This window comes from Aquila chrysaetos, chromosome 3 (assembly GCF_900496995.4).
Source record: "Aquila chrysaetos chrysaetos chromosome 3, bAquChr1.4, whole genome shotgun sequence".
NCBI classification, from domain to species: Eukaryota; Metazoa; Chordata; class Aves; order Accipitriformes; family Accipitridae; genus Aquila; species Aquila chrysaetos.
The window spans coordinates 888,886-903,026 of record NC_044006.1 but is presented as its reverse complement, the minus strand read 5'-3'; the positions used below and the strand labels follow the sequence as shown (position 1 = coordinate 903,026).

At 52.7% G+C, this 14,141-nt stretch overlaps 1 protein-coding gene across 2 annotated transcripts; it reads right to left on the bottom strand.

The window, feature by feature from the left end:
* Window positions 1-1,206: 1,206 nt before the first annotated feature.
* Window positions 1,207-6,813, bottom strand: COMMD7 (COMM domain containing 7). 2 transcript variants are annotated; one of them, XM_041122779.1, is made up of 10 exons: window positions 6,626-6,724; window positions 5,612-5,824; window positions 5,454-5,507; window positions 5,255-5,357; window positions 3,604-3,660; window positions 3,489-3,526; window positions 2,821-2,911; window positions 2,653-2,702; window positions 2,088-2,136; window positions 1,207-1,586 (listed from the first exon to the last, which is right to left on the bottom strand). In XM_041122779.1, exons 2-10 carry the CDS (start codon window positions 5,723-5,725, stop codon window positions 1,510-1,512), a joined length of 633 nt encoding a protein of 210 aa, XP_040978713.1. In that variant the 5' UTR covers window positions 5,726-5,824; window positions 6,626-6,724; the 3' UTR covers window positions 1,207-1,509. The 2 variants fall into 2 exon arrangements, with proteins under 2 accessions (XP_040978713.1, XP_029864668.1); XM_030008808.2 differs by lacking the exon at window positions 5,612-5,824 and having other exon boundaries at window positions 6,626-6,813.
* Window positions 6,814-14,141: the final 7,328 nt, after the last annotated feature.

Genomic DNA, 14,141 nt, shown 5'->3' with positions numbered 1-14,141 from the left:
TTCCTTCCCGAAATAGCTTTTCCTGCCACCCAAAAGGAGATGGAATATTTTGCAGGGCACTATTTCAGACGATTTATTTATTTATTTATTTATAATTTTTACCATAATCACGTGACAAAGCTTGAAATGCTTGTGAATGGCCTGATACGTGGGAAAATAAATGTGCAAGTACTGTCCCCAGGTTTGCCAGCAGGATTCCCTGAGCTGTTTCCCAAACACATGGTTCAGCCTATACTCGTTACCGTTTCTAGTCACTCATGCAGTACCCACATGAAATGCAGTGCAGAAAAATGCCGGGTTTTCCGCAAGCTGAAAACCTGCAGGTAGAGCTGTGAGTTGCAGGGAGCTTTGCGACACCTTTCTCACAGAAACTGTCTTTTTGTGCGTGGCTTTAACTGGAAGCAGATGGATGCGCAGGGGGCCGCAGAGCTGCTTGTCCCACAGCGGACTTGCAGCATGCCACAGGACAGTGAATTACTTCAGGTGTAGGCTGGAAACGGAGAGTATCTGACTGGTATCTTCCCCGCTGCTGCAGTTTATTCCCTCCACAGCAACCGCCAAGTGCATCAGGGACACGGAGGTGCCTCGGGAAATCCCGGCGCTGTACGAGGGAGCTTCGTTCAGCTTTTTGCCATGGGAGGAGGCTACAGCGAGCTCGGGCTGCCAAGAGGCACCGGACAATTAAACGGTCCGGACACGGGAGGAACCTCGGTGAACGTAACATCTTCTGTTGCCCCCGTGTCAGGTCAGGGGCACCCCTCTGCTTCCCGATGTTGAGCTAATGGCGCTTCATGGGGTTTGGACATATGTCCACCAGGAAAAGGGCTGGATCTAACTGTGCAATGTCACACAAACTGCCGATTAAAGAGCTGCTCGCTAGAGCCCAGCACACACAAACTAGATTTATCTAGTCACCCCCTGAGATGTTTTTCCCCCTGTGCATGGAGGCAGATGTTTGGTTGTTTAAGATTTAAAATCATCACCACTGAGATACTTTTCCATAATGAGGCATGATTGGAAAGGATGTAATCAATCCATTTCTCCATACAAGAGAAGCGAGAGGCTTGAAAGTAAGCGCTAAGTGATTCACCAGGTTAGATGCTCTCCTTGCCTCCCTTGTCCTCTGCTTAATTCTTCCAAGTTTGAAAACAATTCTTTGCTTCTGTTTCTCTTTTTCTCACAAAATCAAATTCTGATGCAAATACAGCAGGATGGGAATGGGTTTATTTATTTGCTATTTTAATACAAGTATCCACACATTTCTGACCACAATTTCTCATAATAGTATAAAAAAAGAGATGAGCGGACTTGTAGCTGCTTTGACGCACTTGCCAAAGTTTCAGGTTCTGAAGGATTGATGGCTCCTTCTGGGCCGTGACACCACTGCCCCTTACACAGCCTTGTCTTCTCTTATCAGGGTGTTAGAGTCAGCTGGGAAAGAGCAGATCTGCAGGCCCACAAGGAGAAATTAAACATCCTGGACAGATATCGATTCAGGCCCATGCAGTTTCAGCTGAAGCTTTCCAGACTGGTTTTGACTCGTTCCATTTCATGCAGAAAACTGTAGAACTGGGGCAAAGTTAACTCTGCAGGAAAAAAAAGAGAGGCATCAAGTCTTAGATTTCAGGTTATACATCCAAGATTGGAAAAGCCGTTCTGGTGCTACCACAGAGCAACTCGTGTTTGCCTAAGCTAGGCAGGATTAGACACTGTGACTCTCGGCAGCTGTTTTGTTACGCTAGCTGGGCTGCGTGGGGTTCCGGGCTAGGATCCTCCTAACAGGAACCGACGCTTGGGAATTGTTTACATTCTTCGTCTGCCATGCTGCTCTGACTGCTTTTCATGGCTCCACGGCATATCTATATTTACTTATGCAAAGATGCGAAGTCAGCGTTCCTAAATACTTCCAGAGTGACTGCGGTGGGGCGGAGGCCAGGGCAGGAGCAGCCGCAGCATCCCCCAGCGATGTTCTCGCAGTGACCCCTGCTGGGTCTGCACCCAAAGCTCCCCCACCTCCAGCAACACCCGGGAGCTCTGGGTGTTCACATACTCAAATGCTTACTTCTTCTCCGGAACTGTTAACTCACCTATATAAACGTTTTCCATTTGGCTCCCTTTTTTAATCACCAGCTTCAGCTTGGGGGAAGAAAAAGCAGAGGTATTTTAATTCAGAGAGACCTGTATTCTGAGCACCATGAAAAAACAGAAGTAGAGGAGTCTGCTGCGAGTTTGACGCACAGACTGCTGCAAAGCACACACATCTTTGACAGGCTTTTCGGGAAGTGTCACTGTAGGAATAGATTCCTTAGGCATTGGGAGGATCTCTGGAAGTCCTTATAAATGATCACATTTCCCCTCCTTCCCCAAGACAGTGTGACCTTTGCTAGATTGAGCTTTTTGAACAGCTTTTCAGAGTGGGCTACACTTCTGTGATACGTGATGTCTTCAGAAGAGAAACAAATAGCAGTATGTCTGCTATCTGCTGGCAGTCGCACTCAGAAGACTGAAGCAGATGCACTGTTGCAGAGCTTGTTCCTATGAGCTCTAGCTTTCCTCTAGTTCCTCTCAGAGCCAGTACTTCCCACATGCCTGGTCGCAGCTTGTTCCTTAACTGCACTACAACCTGACCTCCCTCTGATGTAGGAGATTTACCTGTAAGAAGATACTTCCCACTTTTTCCAGTTCGCTGCTCCCAGCAGTCACTGTGAGTCAGAAATAAAGGAGATAATCTGTTAGCTAAATTGTAAAATTAAAAGTTATTCAGCTGAGAGCTGCTGTTGGGTTTCCCAACCCATTCAGTTTTTGTTTTAGCTCTATTACCTCCAAACTTCCACTCCATATCTATCAGCTGGTTAATCATCAGCGTCTGACCAACAGCCAGGCGTGTTAGGGTGGGGGAATTCACCTTCCACTGCAAGAGCAAAACACACACGAGCAATCAATTCAGAGAGGCCCCTATTTATGTTACCTGTAATTTCAACATAAGTCAGAAATGAGGCAGACTGACAGCAGAAGCCCAAAAGTGGAGGAGTGCAAAGGGGCAAACAAATGTGGTTGGGAGGGTTTTCAAAGATGTTTGAGTCCTGCTAGGATTTCCATCTGCCTTGTCACTTCTGTAAACAAAACTCACTGTTTTTGTTTTAACACTCGTTCAGTGTAACAATATCTGTGCAAAAAGTCATGTGTTCCTGTAACTGCATGACCTCGGGGCTCAAAGCATGCAAAGCAGAAAAACAATCAAATGAAAGCCACACAGAAGTGCAGGAATCACTAAACCGATGAGGTAAAGGCCACGGCAGACCAGAAGTACCATCAGACAAAGTGTTCCTTATCAGTTATCTGAGGATCTTCAGTTCAAAATTCTGAGTTGGTTTTGAAGAAAATACCCAAAGCGTGTAGACATCTCAGTATCACAGCGGGGTTTTACAAGTTCCCACTCAAAGACTGTCATTTTGTTAGCTTAGAAACAAGCAAAAATATATCAATACCTGTTCTGCAAAATAACTGGCTTTCTCTTCACTGAGGCCTGTGGGAGAAAACATGAGATTACTATATGTGATAAATATTAATTATCTTTTATTCAGTGAAAGTCAGGTGACCTACCTAGAGCAATAAAATCTGCTCTCACTTGTTCAGAAGACAAATTCCTCTTCAGGGCACCTGAATAAACAATGCAAAGAAGAAAAATCACTTTTTACTGAGTCAAACCGATCTTTACTGAGTCAAATAAACGGAGGGACGGAGACCCTGCGATAGAAAGCTTCTGTTCTTGGGCTGCGTTTTGAAACAAACCACAGCTCCTCAAGATAGGAAATACAGTTGTGCCTGCCGGTGCAGATGCCCAGTGCTTTAAAAGTCAGGGCTCTGGGAGTGCCTGAGAGAGAGGGAGAGATTTCATTGCAGGTATCCATGGAAACGGCAGCAGCGGTTGTGTTTTGAAGTTGCTGCTTTCTCTCCTATAGAAGCTTTGCTTGTTAAAGGAGAACTGTTAAGGCTGGCAGGCTACTAATTTGACCTACCTGCTGTGTTTTGGATTATGGGTGTGAACGTGTGCATATAACACTTTCCCCTGCTGTGCCTGCCTCCTTTGTTCTGGGGCACAGGCAGCACATGGAAGTTTACAAGGATTCTGTTCTCTGAAGCCAAGAGCAGGAATCTCATAAATTCAAAGAGACTGCCAGTCCCACGTGGCTTTCCGTCTGTGTAGCACATAGGCAAAGTTATCTGCTGGAATCTGTTCCGATACTGTCTGTGGCATCCCAGAGCTAACGGAAAGTTACAATGGGATTAGAGCCAGTGCGCACAAATGGGAACGATGGGACTGAGTGCACCTAGGCCAGAATCGAGAAGGGAGAATAATGCTGATTCCACATTAAATACCCCCAAGACAGCTGTAGGAAAGGAAATTATTTATTGCTACTCCTGGAGAGAAGAAATGGCTTGAGATAGTAGAATGAGTTTAGACCAAATGCAGGAAACGGTTGTGCATGGCTTCACTGCTGTGAAGAAAGCTATGGGGAACCAGGACTGAAGGATAATAGCAAGGGACTATTAATAACAACAAGGATCAATGGGATGAACGTGTAGTGGAGGTGTTTGATGCATTATCATGTCAAACAGCAGCCACAACATCAGAGTAATCTCATAAAGTGCTGGAGTCTGGGGTACTCAAGGGGAACCCCCCTGCCCTTCTTCCCCACTATTTATGAATGAGAAACTGCTGGACACGTGTGTGTTTTCCTAAACCAAGACTGCAAGGACAGATGTCTCCTTTACGTGGCCTAGAACCACACCGGTTTCCAGCCCATTCACTCTAGAGGGGTGTGTACACTGTCTGACCTGTCTCAAACAGTGCTTGCAGGAATTGCAGTACCGGGTCACTTGGGTGGAAGTTCCTACAAAGATTTAGTGCCAACACAAGGCTGTGCTGGTCTGGATTTACAGGTACAAGTTAAACCAAGCACTGCCACACTGTTGTGCTTGCATTTAATGCATAGATATTTAAGTGAGTTTAGCTAAGCCTGTGAAATGCGTGTGCAGGCCGGGTATAAAGAATACAAAGCCTGAGTCACCAAACAGGGATATTTCAATAGGAGAATTTTTGATTCTTGAATGCTAAGCCATTTATTAGCTACCATTAGCACTTATTGTGCAAAGGAAGCGCACCGCATTTCTGAAGACATACTTTAGCAGCATGCAGGAACCGGACCAAATAGTTTGGCCTCAGGGCAGCATATGCAAATGTATCACTTACCATTAGGTACCAGAAGAATACTTTTGACAATGTTTTTCAGGGGGCCCAAGCTGATTTTATTCACGGTGGCAAAGTCTGAGAGCTGAGTCAGAAACCTTTCTACCTGTTCAAGAGAAAAAGCAACGACAATCTTACCTCTGGAGGTTTCTTGCCAGAGAACTGCATTCACACGCTTCTCGGTGTTCTGCACATGCCTTACCTCCTTGGGCTCCGTTAGAAAGCGGAAGAGCACTTCAGTCAGCGCCGAGAATTGCTGTGAAGAAACAGGACAGTGTCACGGAGTCTGGCATCAACTCGCTTCACTTCTCAGCACCCTGCCACCCCCATCACCACCACGACTAGGTGGTGATATATCACCTTGAGGCAGCTCCACCTGCCTCCACTACATTGGTCCCAGAGTTTGACCTCCCGTGCTGGTAAGATACCCCCGTCCTCGGCATTACGAGATGCCTCTGGATGGGATTTGCTCATGGATGCTTCTCGGAGACTCTCAAAGGGTTTGTGCAGCTGGTAGCTGGCACCGCACAGGGCTTTTGTGACTCGTGGCTAATCGGAAGCTGCTGTTCTACCCTGCGTAATCCAAAAACTGTGAGTGGGAAAAGACGCAAACATCTCCTCTCATGTTTCACAAACCCCATGGGGCAACCAGACTAACTCGGGAAAAGAAGAGACCTGGTTGAAGGTCTAGTCGCTGCCGTCAGTTTTCTGGGCGTGCAGCTGGCAGGGCTGGAGAGCCTGCCTGTAGGGCAGAGCATCCCCTCCCTCTGCCAGCTCCAGCCCTGGCACCAGCGCTGGCCGTGACCTTCTGGGTACGGCTGGCTGCTCTGCTGCTGCAGCGGCTCATCCCGTCCTGCCCTCGCCCCGTCACCCGTGTGACGGAGGCGGCACCGGGCCGTCACCCACGGTCCCGGCAAGCCGGGCTAAACGAGCCTCGGCTCTTCTGGCAACTTCAACCGTGAGCCGAACCGGCTCCCGAGAGGCGAGTGCCGCCGTGCCGGTGACCCGGCGGCAGACGAGACGTGTGCCGCCGGCCGGGAGCACCGGAGGGTGGCGGGGTGGCAATCCCCACCCGCACGCCGTGCAGTCCCACCGAGAAGAACCGGTGCTCCACAGGATCCCACGGGGCGCCGCGGGAGCCCCTTCCTCGGGAACGCCCGAAAACCACGCTGAGCATCCGCAACCCCGCCCCGGCACCAGACAGAAAACGCGGCTGCCCTCGGGAGCGGGCTGAGACCCGGCCCCGGGAGCCCTGGCACCGGGGCCTGGAGGCCTTGACCGGGCCCGGTAGCGGGGCCCCGGCGCCCCGACCGGCGGCTCTCCCCGGCCGGAGCCGTCGGCCCCGCGGGATCGCGCCCTTCCCCCGGCCCCCACCTGGGCGCTGAGCTGGTTGAGGTTGTGCATGTCGCCGCTCACCGCCTCCGGCACCGGCTCCTGGGTGAAGTTGAGCAGCCCCATGGCGGCGGCCGCGGCTCCGCCCGCCCCGCCCGGTCCCGGCGCCGGCGCCCGCCCCAGCCTGAGCATTGGCGGCCGCACTTTCCGCACGGCCGCCGGCCCCGGCTCCCCGGCGGCCGGTGGGAGCGGGGGGGGCCCCGAGGACCCGCGGTCCCTCGGCTGCACCTCCGCGGGCGGCGGGGAGCACGGCCGGGCTGACCCCCCCCCCCCAACCCGGCACGACCCGGTGTGCCGTTCCCCGGCCCTACGGAACCGTTCCTTTGGACGGGAAGGTTTGGGACAGGCTTTCGCTTTCCTACCCAAAACCGGGGCGGTGGAACCCCCGAATCAGAGCTGCGGTACCTGTGTATCTGTCTGTGTGTGTTTGTGCCTATAGATGCTTTCATTCTGCCAAGGTCTCCATCCCAGAGATGTCTAGCCACGTGTTTAGTTTTGTGCGCTTGATCACGTCCATGGAAAGTAAAACCCGCGGTTCCCGGTAAGTGTGGCAAAAAGGGAGAGAGCTGCGGCTATCCTCAGTGTGCGGAGGCTTAAACTTCACCTGTGGGCTGGAGGTCTGGCTGACAGCGGAATAGTCTACGTTGGTTTTCTGTACGAAAACCTCAAATAAATGGCTTAAAAACCATAGTTTGTAGAGTGAATGGGTTTTTTTCCCCTGAAAATTCCACCTAGGACCCGAAAGTCGGGTATGATTTTCCCCCTCCGACTGCTGCTCCCAGCACTGCCCGGTGCTGCGCCCGGCACAGGCTCACAGTGACAGTGGCCCGGGCAGAGCAGCCCATGTCCCACGGCTGGGCTCCGTGGGATGGACGGGTGTCCACGGGATGGACGGGTGTCAGGTAAGGAAGAGGCAGCCCGGGGCTGCGCCAGCCCACGGGCAGAATCATGGAATCCTAGAACGGTTTGGGTTGGAAGGGACCTTAAAGATCACCTAGTTCCAACCCCCCCCGCCATGGGCAGGGACACCTTCCACTAGAGCAGGTTGCTCAAAGCCCCGTCCAACCTGGCCTTGGACACTGCCAGGGAGGGGGTGCCTAGATGTCAAAGGGGTCAGGGTTTCACAGGGAGATTTTGACCCGATTCTCACCATAACCCATAAGCAGGGGGTCTCCTTGATTCAGAAAGGTCTAGGAAGGCAGGTGAGTTGTAAAACGACCTTCTCACCCTCTGTTACCCGCTCTTGTTTCTGTTTGTGCTCGGGAGGAAGGCCTCGATCCAGGAAATATTAAAACTGGATGTATTCCCGGAGAGGACAATGGAGCTGATCCCATCCTTAAAGACTCCCTTTCCTTAAGCTGCTATCTCCCAGCTTTCCAAGAGCAGGAAAATAAGCTCTCCAGCAGTTATTTCACTATCAGTGTGAATGTGTCTGATCCATTTTATCTGGGAAGGTGTTCACTGGCTGCCGGGCAGGCGGACAGCGTATAAAAGCCTTTGTGGAAGGTAAAACTGCAGCAGCCCACAAGGCTTGTGTTTTATTACTGACACTTTCAATTGCAAATGAGAGCGTAGGAAATTTTATAGGGCCTTTCATTGTGAAGATATCCCAGCAGTGGTTTATAAACAAGGAGTTAAGCGGCAAAGTACCACTAATGATGAGGAGTTAGGAGATAGTTACTGGTGGTCTGGCTGGAAATAGCGCTCACACTTCTTTTCCTTCTCCCTCTACCTCCCAGCCCACCTGGGAGATTTTCTGTCTCATATAGACAGGGTGGAACTGTGTACCTCGATGGAATAGGATTGTTGAGGTGAAAAAATTGCATGTGGGCGTGCCTGCAGGATTTGACCCTAAATATTTAGGACACCTTAAAACAAGGTGCAGATTTTTCACATTGGAACAATTTATCAGGTTCTGTGGTGAACTGGCCACATTGGCATTTTTAAACCACAGGATATGCTTGTCTTTCAAAAATAGTGAACTAAAACTCATTCGGGGAGATGTATGGACTGGGTAGCATGGGATGCCAGTGCGTGTGAACACCAACATTCCCCTCTGGCTTTAAAATGTTGCATACAGCCTTACGTAAATTTTCCTAAGTGTAAATTAATAACTGCAGTTAATTATTGGACATTTTCATAACCACCAAAATTCATTCACCTGTACTGTGTGGCCAAAAAACTGAAACAAGGAAAGAGGCAATTTTCTGTCTGGTTTGTATGCCGGAATTAGCCGTGCAGGAGCGGCCTGTGACTGATCTTTAGTTCCCTGTGTCTTTCTGGGGTGATGCTCTAGGAACTAATTAAGGATGGTCTCTGCACGCGTGCCTACTTGTGTGAGCATGCAGGAGGTACAGCAGGAGGGAGAAGCCAACGTCGTTAATTTCCCAGGCAACAAACCAAATTCTTGGAGAAAGTTGAGTGACGGGATCGAAGAAGACTTTAAGTTGAGGTACGTGCTCAAAACATCCTGTTCAAACAATCACCAGGAAATTTGGCAGTCCCAGCTCCCAGGATGCTGGTTTGGCTGCAGTGTGGCATGCAAGTGCCATGAACCCTGGTACGGCGCTGGCGGTTCTGTGCTGGCAGGCAGGCTTGGTTCTGCCAGTGCTCATTTCTGAAAAGGCTATGCTCAAATAAAAGAGAAGGTTGCAGGGTGACGGTCTGGATTAGTTACAGGGATGCCAGGCGGATGATGGTCCCCAGTGCCCCGGGCAGAGCCCCCAGGGCTGCCCCTGCGTGGTGCAGGTGGCCTGTGTCCCCTGGCAGCCATCAGCCCCGGGGGTGTCCCTGCCAGGCCATTGTCATGCAGAACGTGTCGCTGATCGACTCATCAGAGCTGAGGACGGCAGTTCGGAGTTACAGATATGTGGGCTTGTTCACCACAAATACTGGAGCAAAAGCAGCAGCAAAAAAGCAATGGAGGGGACACACACACACACACACACACACACAGGGTATTAAAAATGGTGCACTCCAAAATGAACCAGTGGGGCAATGTGCCCTACCTCAGATGCATTTTTCAGCTTCATTTCACCTGCAAAACTTGAAAAGCTTCCTCAGCACTTGGAGAGTGTTACCTGGGGAAGGGTCCTTCTTACATCTTCCCAAGAAATCATATCCTGGGGTGTCACTGTCCCGTTCTCTGATGCCACATCCTACCCCAAGCTCTCAAAGCCCTTTGCAGTCACTCCGAGGTCAGCCTTGGAGAACCTTCCTGAAGTGGGGAAGCATTGCCTGCACTTGCTGGCCTGATAAAGGCCTGGGAAAGGTAAGAGTGTGTCAATGAACTGGGGGTAAAACCCAGACGCCTTTCGCCCTGGCTGGTGCTGAGCCCACCCGCTTCTGTGTGTTCTGCCCATCTGCAGTGTCTGCCTTGGGCTGTGTAGACTCGGGAGAACATCTCTCCACACGGGCTGAGGGATGCTGCAACTCCTCCCAGCTTGCTGGTGCGATGGAGATTGCCCAGCTGAAACTTTGCAGGGGTTGGTTCTGTTCCCAAGGGAGGCTGATATAAATGAGATCTTTGAGACCAGGATTTCAGCTTCTCCTGCAGTTTAACGTCCCTTCCTCTCCCCCATCACACTCTGCACTGTTTGCTCCCAGGCAAATGTTGCTGCAGGAGTAAGTAATTGCAAGCATTGCGTGCGAAGGTTGCGGCGGAGCTGGAAGCGCCATTGCTGGGCTCTGGTACGCTCCTGCCTTGTGACTGCAGGCAAACCCCTTCGTCTGCATCTCCCCTGCCCGGGGGCAGAGATGATAATCCCTTACCCTCCTTACCCACGAGAGAAGGAACAGCTCTGGACCTGGAGTGGAGGGGGGGGGCTCTGCTGGCAGCCACCCCCGGGAGCAGCATTTCTCCTGATAAAAGTATATATGCTTAGGAGGGCGGTTTGGGGAGGCCTCGTCACTTCAGATTAGGCTGTAGCAGGCGTATCCTGTTTTCTAGGAAAAAGAGGATTTTGTGGCCAGCTTTGTTAGAGAGGCATTGAAGATTTTTCTTTGTGTGCCTTTGCGTTTGAAGTTTACACGCTGGTAGCTGCAGACTTTCTAGATGTTCTGGTTACAGGGATGACACTTATTTTTAACCTTATTTTTATTAGAGGTTTGTATCATGCGGTCCTGCCCAGCCCACAGGAAGGGCTAGAAACTTCATGTAGGAGGGATAACACTTCCTATCTCCGTGTAAACAGCAATTCCCCCCAGATGGGAAAAGCCAGCCAAGCTGTAGGGGAGGCTGGAGGCTGGATTCCCACATATGGCAGCAGGATGAGGCTTTCCCACAGCGGGGACCGACCTTGCTTTCAGCAGCCAGAGCCCTGCCACTGTGCTGCTGAGTAGCACAGCTCTCCCCGCGCTCAGGAGAGATGCCGGGGTCAGGAGAGCTTCTCCAGGGAGCAGTGGTGAGGAGCGGCCAGTCGCTGGGAGCTGCGATGGAGTGGAACTGGTGGAGCTGGTGGAGAGGCAGGCGGCCAGCGTGGGGCTGGGGTGAGGGCTCAGGCCACAGAGCTGCTCGTGGAAGAGGAGGACACATCCCGCAGGACGTGCTCTGATGGGGTCTTGCAGTGAAGAATGCCAGGCAGTGAAAATGATTGTTACTGTGGGCTGGGAAAGAGCTGCTGTGCCGTGTGTACACTGACACGGGAAACCCCGAAGCCTGAACTCAGCAGGAGTGTTGCCGCTGGCTTCAGCAAAAGGAAAAGTTCCTCCTGCTCCCTGCCCCAGGGTTGCTAGAGGAGCTCACAGCTGTTCGAGGAGATTTAATGGTGCTGGTGCTTCTCCCTACCTGCTGGAAGACTAAACAACACTTAGCTGTTACTGGAGTCTGGGAATCTGGGACCCACAGATCCAGAGATGATGAGGTTGTGCTGCTGACGGCTGTAGGTAATGACACATATGTGTTCAATTGTTTTATTTGTCTAGGATCTCCAGGCACGCTGCTTATGAAGCACGGAGCAGGTCCTGACTTAAACACTTGGGTGCAAAGCAAGAGGCAGCGGGTGATCGGAGCCAGAGCGGAGCTCCGGGCAGGGAACGGTGCTGGTTTGCCTGGCCAGGGTGGCAAAGGAGAATTTTAGGAAGAAAATTGAAGTGGGAGAATAGGGTGGTCAGAGAAGAGCTGTGCCTGGTGCCGTAACCCGGGGACACTGCAGGGAAGGCAATGGCTGAGCAGCCTTTGGTGAGGAGGAGGATTCAGGGTCGGGAGTGATGAGTTATGCATGGAAGTGCTGGTGCGGTCACTGTGAAGCATTCACAGTGGAAGATGAGGATGAGGAGTCACTTTTGATGTGGATGGATGTTGCCAGTCCCGACTGTCGTGATGGTGACAGAGCAGCTCTTTAAGCTGGTCGGTCACCAGCTCCATGGATTTGAAATGTTGGCCAAGGGAGGCCGGCCAGGTGTGAAAATGGCTCTTGCTGGAATGATTTTTTGCAGAAGCGCTGGGCAGTCCGGCTGTGCTGCCCATGGGAGTCACTCCGTCACGGGGAGGGACGTGTCGGTGGCACGGTGTGCAGAGGACGTGCAGCCTGCCCCCAGGGGTGGGGAGGGACCCCCCACCTCTCCCCAGCCACTGCTCCCTGCTCATGTAAGCCCTGGCCATGCTTCCCGGCTTCTCGCAGCTGCTCCAGTGGTGGAGTGGAGGACCTGTGCCCCCCCAGCCATGTCCCACCTCTTGTCCATGCTGGAGAGCCTCAGGGCTGGCGGGGAGCGGTGGTGGGGTTGCTCTGGTACCTGCCTGGCAGAGCCTGCCAGCTGCATGCCCTTGTTCAGCAGGAATGGCTGAGGGCCTGGCACAGGGTACCAGAAATGTCTGGCAGGAGCCTAAATAGAAAATCGTCTTTAGAGGTACCTTTGTTCCCTGTGAGATGACATACAAACTCCCTTGACTGTTAAGAAATAAACTCGCAGCATCTCTCTGTGGTTGTGTGTAGCAGAGGCAGGGAAAAGGGTCAGGGTTTGGCTCATCATCTGCCCAGAGCTGCTTTGTTTGGTGCCGGGCCTTTTTCGCAAACAGTACACACAGACATGCTCTCCTGAATTAAATGATAACTGAGGGGAAGAGAGAGAAAGAGGGCGTTTCAGCCGGGCGGGAGATTGATGGCAGGTCAGCGAGGCCAACAGAGGCAGGAAGGTTTCCGTAGAAAGGGAGAGGAGCCCGTGGATGCTTGGAGCAAGGGCTAATTCCACCCTAACAGTGCCCTGGAAACTCTCATGAGCACAACCTGCAGAAGCATTTTGCTTTCCCAAATTTGGAAAAACAAACAGGAGTGAAATCTATTTGCTCGGTTTTAATCTACTCGACTGCAACTCAACTTGAGTTGCAAATTAGCTTTAGGTTTATGCGGTGTGTGTTTATTTGAACTGTAATGTCCTGTGTTCCCGAAGGCTTATCCAGACCAGGTTTCTCTGCTCCTCTTGTTCACTTGCAGGGCTTTTTTTGCACGTGCAGTCACATTTTTCATGCTTGTGTTTTGCAGGGATGGAAGGGTGGTCTGGGGGAACCTGCTGTACAGGCCTTGGGCTGGTCCAGGCACTTCCCGCAGGGTTCGGATACTTTGGCTAACTAAGTCATTTTTCCTCCTGGCTTTGAAAGCTTATTTCTGTCACACCAGGATAATCATATTCCTTCTTCTTACTGTTACAGAGTTTTCTGCTGGATCTAGGAGTAATAGCAAGTGAGCAGAGAAGATTATACCCCACGTGGACTCTGGATGCTTTGTCTTGGGCAGGAGAGGCGCAGGCTGTTTTCCTCATCCCCAGCACAGCCCTCGCAAGTGTCTCGCCTCTGTACGGGAACGGGAGAGAACAAACAAACAAAAACTGACTGTAAAACTTGGGAGGCTTTGTCTGCCCGCACCACGCCACGCTGCGAGGGGCACAGTGCTGATGGAAAGCCGGTGGGCAGAGGGTGGCTCGGCGGGACGAGGGGTCTGCCCGGCCCCGGGGTGCCCCTTCTCCTCCGGGGGGGCTCCTCTACCGCGGGGGCTGAGGTGCGGGGTGGGGGGCTCAGAGGGCCGAGCCCCGGGGGGGATGCCGAGCCCCGGGGGGATGCCAGGCACTGTGGGTGACACCGGGGTGCCGGCGGGTACCAGGGGATGGGGAGCCCCGGGAGGGTGCGAGACATCAGGGGGGCTGTGGAGCCACGGGAGAGGGATGCTGAGCCCCGGGGAGGGGATGTGGGGTACCGGGGGGGGGGGTGGGGTGCAGGGCACTGGGCCATGCGAGGTCCCGGGCAGTGCAGAGCAGCGGGGGGATACCGGGGCGCCGGGCGTGCGGAGCCGCGGTTGGAGGATGCTGAGGCCCGGGGGGGTGCGGAGCCGCGGGGGTGCGGGGCACTGGGGGCATGCGGAGCTGGGGGGGGGGGGGGGATACAGGGGCACCGTGGGTGCGGAGCCGCGGGGCGGGGGTGGAGGTGCGGAGCCCTGGGGGGTGCGGGGCACTGGGGGAATGCAGGGCCCCGGGGGAATGCAGGGCCCCGGGGGGGGGGGCCGCGGTG

What these genes read in the sequence shown, in the direction of transcription:
- COMMD7 (XM_030008808.2), bottom strand. Translation starts at nt 6,775, where the DNA reads ATGCTCAGGCTGGGGCGGGCGCCGGCGCCGGGACCGGGCGGGGCGGGC. An exon ending in TTCTAACGGAGCCCAAGGAG is followed by an intron (nt 5,358 to 5,453) that starts GTAAGGCATGTG and finishes TCTCTTGAACAG; the next exon opens with GTAGAAAGGTTTCTGACTCA. An exon ending in AGCAGATTTTATTGCTCTAG is followed by an intron (nt 3,527 to 3,603) that starts GTAGGTCACCTG and finishes TTTCTCCCACAG; the next exon opens with GCCTCAGTGAAGAGAAAGCC.